Source organism: Centrocercus urophasianus, unplaced genomic scaffold (genome assembly GCF_019232065.1).
Source record: "Centrocercus urophasianus isolate 14NV4802_14NV808 unplaced genomic scaffold, USGS_Curo_1.0 seq_15, whole genome shotgun sequence".
Taxonomy (NCBI): domain Eukaryota; kingdom Metazoa; phylum Chordata; class Aves; order Galliformes; family Phasianidae; genus Centrocercus; species Centrocercus urophasianus.
The window spans coordinates 2,966,919-2,977,170 of NW_024884697.1; the positions used below are offsets into that span (position 1 = coordinate 2,966,919).

A 10,252-nucleotide genomic window follows, 5' to 3' on the forward strand; every position below is an offset into this window, starting at 1 on the left:
CTTTCTTTAATCAAAAGAGAGTAAAATAAAATACAGAGTGTGTGGGTGGACAGGAAGAACACAATATGATGCCCTGGGAAAGGTTTTCCACTGCTTTTCATTTAAAGTAGTTAGAACATACCTTAGAAAATCTCCAAAAGTCAAAATTTCCCCAACTTATCAATCACGGATCCACCTGGGCGTTCCACAATATGGGACACACACCCTTCCCCAATCCACAAGACTCAAAAAATGGCCATCAAGGCATCCAACCCTAATGCCACCCAGTAAACAGCTGCCACCTTCCCTAAAGCAGTCATCTGGAAGACTGTGACATGTAGGAAACCTACAAGAGAAAAGGAGAGCTCACCTGAATCAAATTGATCCCCATCACCATTGGCCAGTCCCTGCCCCTTCTCTGGGGATAGATGCTGGCTCTCTTGCATGGTAGTGATGAAAGATGCTCTTGCGTCCATGGTTCAGAGAAAGAGTCCTTCCTTTCCTAATTCATCCTGCAGCAGAGAGTTCCTAGGGCACAAACTAAATGGAAAAGAAAAAATGAGTGATTTGTTGTACTTACATCAACACTCAGCCACTTCTAGTAGGTTTCACGTTATAGTATTTGATCACAGCTCTTTAACCTTGCTCTCTCATCCAAAGTGAAGCCACTTTTGGAAGAAAGACCACAACAGAGGATATCACCTCTAAGTGGCAACACTATCATAAGATATTACACTTTATGTCAATATTATTTCATACTACATTAGATCACAATAATAACAACAGAGATGACAATGTGGTAATAACATCCACAATATTCAACACAAAGAATCCACATGCCAAAGTTCAGACCAGAGCCCTGTGTTACCAGCTGAGAAATGAGAACAACTGATAGAGATGCACAATCCTTGACAAAAAAAGGCATCCAAGAAAGGCCAACTCGGTCACCTTCCAAGTCCAGTCTTTAACTTCCAACATAACTCACAGAGTGTTAGCAATTGAAATACCTCATTTCAGAAATATTTTCCAGTTTTCTAAAGGACTTGGGAGAGACTGGAATAACCTCTAGAAAATGAAGTTAAGCATTTATAACATAGATAGTGAAATAAAATAGTGCTGCAACTGCTTTCTGAAGGCAAATTTAAGGTAACTGCGCCATTTAGTGCCACCTAGAGTAGAAAACATTAAGTCAGGTGTAGATCGGGTTGTGATGGCAGAGGAGACTCTTCTGCTTTAAAACTGTTTCAAAAGCAGCATAATAAAACCACAAAATGCGTGAGAAAGGGAACACAACACTGACTAGATCTTGAATCAGACATGAGATCGAGAACTGTATCTCCAGCCAGAGTAAGCCATCGGACAAGCAATACCCAGAGATACACATTTAAAAGTAGATTTAAAAAAAAGTGAACTTTTCAGTAAAACTCACGGTGACGATGAATTACAAAGTATCAAGGGAGGACTGGAAAAGAGAAACCAAGAGCTCGGCTTACAGGCGCAGAGGGAACCAGCTAGTCATACTAGAGATGCTGCAGGGAAGACAGATGGTGAGGAAGGCGTGTGTCCAGAACATAGGATACAGAGGACTGGTCCTGCTTATTAGTGGATGCCTCCAAGACTCAGATGACAGAGAGGACTCTGCTGGCAGCACCAACACCAAATGCTGTGCAAGAAGCATGACTAAAAGTAGGAAATAATAATACTCTTACTGCCAGAGTCCATGCAAAGCAGGAGGTAATAAGAGTGTAAAAATATTATGGGATTTTTTTCAACTTTTACTACTCAGGAAGATATTCAGGAAGACCAAATACGGTGGTCATAAAATAGAAAGAGGGAGAGTGCTTTGTCATAGATTTTTCATCCTCAGTTTTTAAGGTTGTTCCAACGAAACTCGAGGGAAAAACAGACACATGAGAAGGTACAGAAGGAACTGAAAAAGATAAAGACCACATCAAGCGTAAGGGTGATTTCCATTCACTGAGTCATGATAGGACTGTATGCCGGAGCAATCACAACAGCACTGTTGTGGTGGCAATTAAGCTATGCTAAAACCATGCACGCTTCACAAAGCATCGCTGGTAGAAGCAAAGGTGGTACAGCACTCAGCAGAAGATGGTTTGAGCAAAGTTAGACCTCCACCAGTGGTTTGTGTTCCTCACTCCTAAAGAACCTTTTAACAAAGTAAATATATACCTACTTTTTTTTTTTTTTTTTTTTTTTTTTTTTCCCCCCCCCGGAAGAGGAGATTGTAAATTGATTCAGTGCAGTGTATTTGCAAAGTGCTCAGTATTCTTGGAACACACAATAAATAATACTGATCACTTCCTCACTGCAATGGACGCTAACCACTTCATCTTTATTCTTCGTTGATGCAAGACTTACTAATGAATTAAGTACATTATATACTATGAGTACTTAAAGTGCAGATAACCTAATAACATATGTATCACTCATCCTCAGTGTATATTAACTTTCAATTAACTATGAAACTAGAAGCAATCAGTCTATTCTAAGTCAAAAACACACTTATCTTTCAGTAGAGAATACTTCAATAAACACCATTAATAATTAATTGGCTAAGCATCAGGATTTTACGTCAAGCTTCTTCAATGTGAGAGAAGTGGAAGTGTCAGCTGAAGCTAAGTTTTGAGTAGATTTAGCTGTTTTCATTTCTGTCTAAGATCAAACAGCAACGAATGGTAATCTGGATCTACTGAAAAAGAATTTTAAAGAACAGAGAGAAATCAATTTAAGCACAACAATTTATCATTTTAAACAAAACTCAGGGGCAACAATACAAACACTGAGAGGAAAGATAAGCTACTTGGTATCTTATTTAAACTCTGCAATGTTCCCACGATGCTGACTGGGTAAAGTCACAAACTGATAGGAAGCTGAAGATGTCCATTCAAACAATGCCATTTCTTACGCAGCTAAACCCCAGATCTGCCACCAGATCCACAAGAAGGGCCCATTCCCCTGAGACTGGGAATTGCCTGTCAGAAATGGGAAATAGATGAGAAAATCAGCATGAACCTGCCAACAGCCACATCTGGGACTGAGCTCAAGTCCACCTAGACTGAAAGGCAGAAACTCAACACCTGCAGGCTGCAGTGAGCTGGGGGTCAGCCTCTGCTCTCATGTAACTAGCGACTGGACAAGAGGGAACGGCCTCAGGTTGTCCCAGGGGAGATTGAGGCTGGATGTTAGGAAATACTACTTTTCCAAAAGAGTGATCAGGAGCTGGAATGGGCTGCCCAGGGAGGTGGTGGAGTCACCGACCCTAGAGGTGTTCAGGGAACGTCTAGATGCTGTGCTGGGATATGATTTAGTGAGAGCTACTGGCGACAGGTGAATGGTTGGACTGGATGATTTTGTAGACCTTTTCCAACTTCGGTGATTCTACGATCTCAGGTTTGCTGTTTCAGCTATGGACAACTCTGTTTTGAGCTACATGTCTTCTTATATTCGGAATATCTACTTCACAATTTATGGTAGGAAAGCATTTATGTATCTTCCCAACGCAACAAGTTGACAAAACTCCTATGCAAACAGATAACTGAGCCTCCTGTTGATACAACTAACTAGCAAAGAAAGCTGACATAAGAAGGGAGAAACTAATACCCTACTAATTGCTGCTAATTAACACTTCAAACAAAGTCTCCAGCCATATTGTTAACAGCAGCATGCTAACTGGCCTGCATCAACAACACTAACCAAGCAACATACAGTGCAATTCCCTCATTTCTGTACGTCTGTGCATCTCAAATTAAGGACCACGAGCCACGTGGCCAGCCTGTCAACTAGGGAATGGGAAAAAGCAGCAAAAACCACTGAAGGCGACACTACAATGGAGCAGCAGCAAAAAGAAATTGATTATGAAATGCAATTGAAAGAAGGAAGAAAAAATCCCCTGCTTTGAGATCCCTTGCTCATTTGGTGGTTCAAACCGGTCTGATGTTTTCCCCACGCAGCTCCCATTCCCCTGGTACTTAATTCACATCCAGACTTCTAATTCACAGGTGGAAAAAGGCAGCCAATATAAAAAAGGAACCTCTTTTATTTGCTTCTTCCCACAGCTGTCAGTCTTAGCTGCATCATTATCTCAAACATGCTGCCTTGTCATCTCTATCAATATTGGCTCTTTGAGTAACCGCCTGCGTTGGCTTTGTCACATCATCCTACAGTTCTCATCTCCTGTACACTCCTCCTTCTTTTTCTTTCCTTTGGAATAAGCTCCTGCAGGGAGAGGTACCCCATGCACACACAGATCCAGCACCCCAGGATCATCCGTTGGAGTGACTCCTTAGAAACTGAACTTCCTCCAAAACAAGGTTAATTAATAGGGACTGACATACTAAAAAGGCAAGCTATCAGAACAGAGGATGCAAAAAAAAAAAAAAAAAAAAAAAAAACACCAACAACCTATATCCTTGAAATTCCCTATCTGGATAATTTATGTGCATCAATTATGTCAGCGTACTGTGGAGGCCTGAAAGGTAGAAAAGTACAAATACCACTGTTTTCCCACGGATCTGGCTCCTGCCTCCTCCAATGTTCAGTAACACTGGCTTCGCCCCTAGATACATCAGGATGTAAGGAATCTGCATCTCTTTTCCCATTTGAGTTGACTGAAGTGGAATATAGGGGAGATCCAAAATAACTGCTAGTGAATAACCTCTCAAAGCTAACCACCATCATGTGTCATTTTAGACTCTTCAGCAGAGTCTATTGTGATAGGACAAGAAGAAATGGTTTCAAACTAACACAGGAGATTTAGATTGGATATAAGGAAGATGTTTTTCCTACAACAGGGCGACAAATGGAACCCAAAGAGTTACCCAAAGAGATGGTAGATGTCCAATTCCTGGGGACATTCAAGATCAAGCTGGATGGAGCTCTGAGTAAACTGACTGAGCTGTAGGTGTTCCTGTTCACTGCAGAGGAGTTGGACTAGATGACCTTTAAGAGTCCCTTTCAACTCAAATGATACTATGACTTCATGCAGCCTTTGCAGCCTTCAAGCTTTTTGCACACTACGAGTGGAAAAACCCACTGCAAAGCAATCAAGAAAACTAGTTTGAACAAGAACTGAGACCAGACCAGCCATCAGGAAACTGCAGCATTTGTTGCTGAGCCTCTCAGTCCAGACACTTCAAAACTCATCTTGAATTAGGCTCTCCCCACTCAGGTGATTCATCGAGGCATCTTCTCACCCATGGGTCACAATACACAATCAGGCATCACTGAACAGTCAAAGCATACAGGAATCAACTCCTGCCCTAAAAGATTCTTCTCGAAAGTATCACTTCCCTCTTCGGGATTCACTCCTCATTGGGTGTCTGTTTGAACACTCCTGTGGCTCTTCTGGTTGCCACCACTGCCTTCAGTGTGGAGATATGTACATCCCAGAGCATCCCAGCCCCAGTAAATGTTAGACTCCCAGTAACCCCACTGCAAATCACAACACACAACCTCCAATTTTTACAACTCAGGTCAAGTCAACAGCATTTTCTCTCAAGTCTAAAAGTCCCAATCTCCAGTCTTTGCTTTAAACAATGCAGGTGACCTTTTTCAATGCTCAGAGACCATCCCCCAAAAGCACGTAGGCAACACAAGACAGTACATTCAGTCTTCAGCTTCCCCAAAAAGCTAGCTGACAGGCAATGCTGCCCATCACCCAACTCCTTTAACATGAGGATGCTCAGGACTAAAGCCGTGGCAGAGAAGAAAGGCTGCTCCTCCAGGCAGAGGTTCCTAAATAAAACCACACTTCATGAAGGATGGATAGTGGCAGCCTGCCACAATATTTACACCCCCTGAGCATCTGCACAATGCAAACGGAGGCTCGTTCAGAAAGGCTATTGAACACATCAAGGAACAGCTTTCACCTCCTAGAGAAAGAGCCTGTCTCCCTTCTCAGACAAAGTACCAGTTGGAATCCTTTGAAGGATCACTTCTCCCCGATTCCTGTCCCTTTACTTATTTGAGGGGTTCCCTCAAATAAGTTTTCATTTATATGAAGTGACAGTTTCTCCTTCATACTGAATACCCCACAAGACTTTATTAGGGGCAGCTCACTGTTTTGAACAGTGCTGTATTGGTGCGGATGTATTCTGGAGTGGAAGAAACAAACTCTTACCCAGAGAAGCAAAAAGCATTCACAATATTCAAATATATTTAAAAAAAAAAAAAAAAAAAAAAAAAAATTAGTTGAAAATGAGAATGAAAATAATCTGTTTTCCACATTTTTTGGCGGATAGAATGGGAAGATTTGGATTTAAACTGCAGGAGGGTACCAGGAAGAAAATCGCTAATAATGAATCCAATGAATGCAGGAAGGGCACAAAACATCTCTGTCTGGAGGGGTCAGGATGATACCTGTCCAGAAGAACATCCCAGTAGAGCTAACCCCTGACCCTGGGTAAAAGATGGTTTGCACAAGCCCTGTAGGTCCCTTCCACTCCAACCACTCAATAGGGCCAATCCTTCTGCTCTTGAACTTGAGCATGTTTCTTTATAGATTTATCACCTGTATAGCACCACAGAAAATAAACTTTTCCCTCTGGAGGGAAAACAAGCCAAAAAACAGAGAATGGAATCATCTGGTCTGGTCAACCATCCTGAAGGGGAAAAAGGGTGGAAGCTAAGCTCTGAAGACACCTGGTGCAAAGCTACCACCCCTGGACGTGCTCAAGAAAAGGGGAGATGTGGCAATGAGAGTCATGGTTTAGTGGGCACGGTGGAGGTGAGTCCATGGTTGGACTAGGTGATCTTAAGTCATCTTTCCCAACCTTAATGATTCTATGACCGTGTGGAAAGGGATTACGTGAGGAGGTGACTTCCCTCTGTAACTCAGCAGGTCACTGCACTCCTTCCTACTTGCCCTGGTGCCAAATGCCTCATGCTTTCAAGGCAACGGACGAAGACCTGTTTCACAAAGCAATTTTCTCATCCCTCCACCCGGCACGTAACAGAATCCAGGAGACACGCAAAGATAAATGGCAGCGAGATAAGGCAACGGAAAGTAAAATAAACCTAATTAGAGCAAGTAAGTTGTTTACAATGAAAAGCCCTGCAGCATTAGGCAAGAAAAAAAAAAGTGACAGGCAAGCAAACCAATGTCTGGCTTAGGTACTCATCGCACTCTTAGCTACCCTACACTCAAGTGCAGCTAAAGATACAGAGAAGACTTAAAGCAAACCCCTGCCATGGACTTCCCCAAAGACTAGACCAAACTTGTAAAATTATCACCAAATCATTAGAGTTGGAAAAGACCACTCAGATCATCCAGTCTAACCATTAACCCATCCCCACCACACCCACTAAACCACATCCCTCAGCATCACAAGCACCCTGTTCTTGAACACTTTCAGGGACACTGACTTCACCACCTCCCTAGGCACCCTGTGCCAATTCCTCACCAGTCTTTCTGAGATGGAATTATTCCACATTAGACTCCGGTGGGGAGCACCCCAACTTCAGGTGTTGATGACAGGATCTGTCCTCAAACCACCCCACTGCACTGCTAGGGTGTTGAGCATAGGAACAGCCAGGAAGTTGAGCATATGCCTTTCCCCTGCACTGTGCTTACATTATTTATGCTCATTCCAAGCAGCAGCAAAATTCCTTCCTGCCAGAGCACTGATATTTTATACTTTCTTCGCATGGATCATAATGTCAGCATAAGGTGCCAGGACAAGGAGAGGGAGGTCACCACGTACTCGCCTTTGTCACTTTGAGCTGCTCTGTCACCTGCTAGGGAGTTGTCATCATCTCCCTGACTCATTAATTTGGTCCTCCTATGGTGTGCGTTTCCACACATGCTAAAGACCCACTGAAAACTATTGGCTTTGGGAGCATGGCCTGTTTTAAGATAAAGCTGAATAAGTGCCCTGAAGAAGACAGTTGATATCCCCAGCGTCCTTTCATAGAATCATAAAATGTCCTAGGTTGAAAAGGACCTCAAAGATCATTTAGTTTCAATGCCCTGCTATGTGCAGGGTCGCCAACCACCAGACCAGGCTGCCCAGAGCCACATCAACCTGGCCTTGAATGCCTCCAGGGATGGGGCATCCACAACCTCCTGGAGCAACCCATTCCAGTGTGTCACCACTGTGTGTGAAAAACTTCCTCCTAATATCTAACCTTTACAACAGGAAAAAAAAAAAAAAAAAAATTTGTAGGGAAGAATACAGTCAGCTGTCTGCAATGCCCCTTCTACCTTCTTGCTTGAAATAAGGAAGCCTTTTAGATGGGCAACTTGAGTGCTTACAGCTGTTTATCATACCAGAATTTCTCATTTGGCACCACTCAGACCTTCACAAAGGATTTGTGGATCAGCCACGTCACCAGAGTCATATAACATGTTGATTTATGGACTTAATTTAGGGCCAGACTCAAATCTCCCACCAGCCCAAACTCCCATCACTGAGGGCAGTGAGTTCTGCCTTTATACTGCAGTGCCACACAGCAGTCACAGCCATTTTCCAAAGAAAACTGCGACAAAAACTGGAATCCAAGAAACATCCACCATCTAACACCACATAGTAAAAATGACACTTTAGGTCAGATCCTGCTTTGTTCATTTACACTGCAGAGCTGACCAGTGCTTGGTTTTGGTCCTACAGGTGTTTACGCCCTTCTCAACATCCAACATCCAGAAAGAAGCTTCATCAGCTGGGAGGACCTGCCAAAAAATAAGCTGCATCCCTCACAGACATCTCTTGACAACTCCTTCCTTTCCCCCAGGGGACCGGAGTGCAGCCAGCAGCCCCTGCCAAAATCTATCCGGAACCAAATTCCACCACACATTATAACCTAGAGCCCTGCAAGTCACACTTACACTGGCTAACTGCAGCCCTCCTCTCCAAGAAAAGAGGAATAAACACAAACCTTTCCTTAATTTTTATTCGAACTGGATCTCAGGACTTGGCCCAAGCAATTAGAAGTTCCTCATGGTAGCTGCCCAGTGATGTTAAGAGCATTAATCATGAAGGCAAGAATCATGAATGCAAGTAAAAATAGCACAGGTTCTGCACATAGCTTTTTTTTAAGCTTCACACCTACTCAGAACAATCTCTTGATCAGTTGTCAAGAACCGCTTCGTTTGGGGATTTTTGTGTGCCTTTTTATTGCTACTTAATTTTAGAACAAACGCTTCTGATTCATAAAAGCGGAGTAACTGTGAACACACTCTCCAAACCTTCTCTAGAATGCTGTATTTGCAAGAGGCCAATCTCAAAATAAACTTTCTTGTGAGTTTTTAAATGTCAGATAGTCTTCTGCTCGCATCACTTCAACCCCCTGCACCGCAACCCAAGCATTTTTAATCCTGGTAAGAGTGATACATAACATACAGAACACAAATCTAATATAAATCTCCTGGCAGAAAACCTGTTGGATGGATTGAAGCGATTTCATCAGAGATGACTATCATGCAAAGATCAACAGACCGTTTGAAACAATGAGATTCAACTACTGACAAGGTACCGTCAGCCACTCTAATCCCAAAATAACTGCTTCCAAGGACTACCATGTTACAGCAATAAAACAAACTCAGTGTTTCATCAAATCGTAGCATCACCAAGATCATCCAGTCCAACCGTCCAGCGACCACCAGCACTCCCTCACAACAACCACGTCCCTTAATCCAAATGTTTCTTGAATGCTCAATGTTTCAGGGACAGTGGCTCTACCACCTCCCTGGGCAGCCCATTCCAGCTTCTGACCACTCCTTCTTTGCTATATTGCAAATAGCGTAACTGTTAACAACAGCAGCAGTGCTCTGTTTTCAGCACTGAGTGATGACGCCCTCTGCACCATCCACACACACAGTAATAGAAGACTCCAACATCTCCATTGGCCTCAGGTGATCTCAAATGTGCCCCCCCCGGTTCTCACATCATTTTCTCACGAAGAGGGCAGATGTGGCACTGAGGGACATGGTTCAGTGGGCACGGCGGTGATGGGTTGATGGTGGACTACATGACCCTTGTGGTCTTTTCCAACCTTAATGGTTCTATGATTCTCTGCGCAGCTTCAGAAATGCACTTCCAGCTCCTTCTCTACATTCTAGCTATGTGCCTCGATTCCTACTGCTTTCTCAAATGCTTTCCTTTGTCACTCGGACACAAGCAGGCACCAGCCAAATCCTTCAGCCACCAGCACCACCTGAGATCCCCTCTTCCCACATCAACATGAATTTAGCCAGCAAAAAGCCCCTGAATAAACAAGACAACAAGACAGCACCTTCTCTGCCATCAGGATACCA

The 10,252-nt window shown here is 43.2% G+C and overlaps 1 protein-coding gene across 3 annotated transcripts in view; it reads right to left on the reverse strand.

Annotated features, from left to right (window-relative positions):
• The window catches only part of SFMBT2 (Scm like with four mbt domains 2), a 112,578-nt gene that overhangs the window by 99,069 nt on the left and 3,257 nt on the right, over window positions 1-10,252 (reverse strand). For 2 of the 3 annotated variants that reach the window (XM_042815813.1, XM_042815811.1), the window contains exon 2: window positions 350-519. In XM_042815813.1, coding sequence (XP_042671747.1) covers window positions 350-455 — 106 coding nt within the window. In that variant the 5' untranslated portion in view covers window positions 456-519. Of the gene's footprint in view, window positions 1-349; window positions 520-10,252 lie in introns of those variants that run through there. The other variant, XM_042815812.1, reaches the window with a different exon arrangement.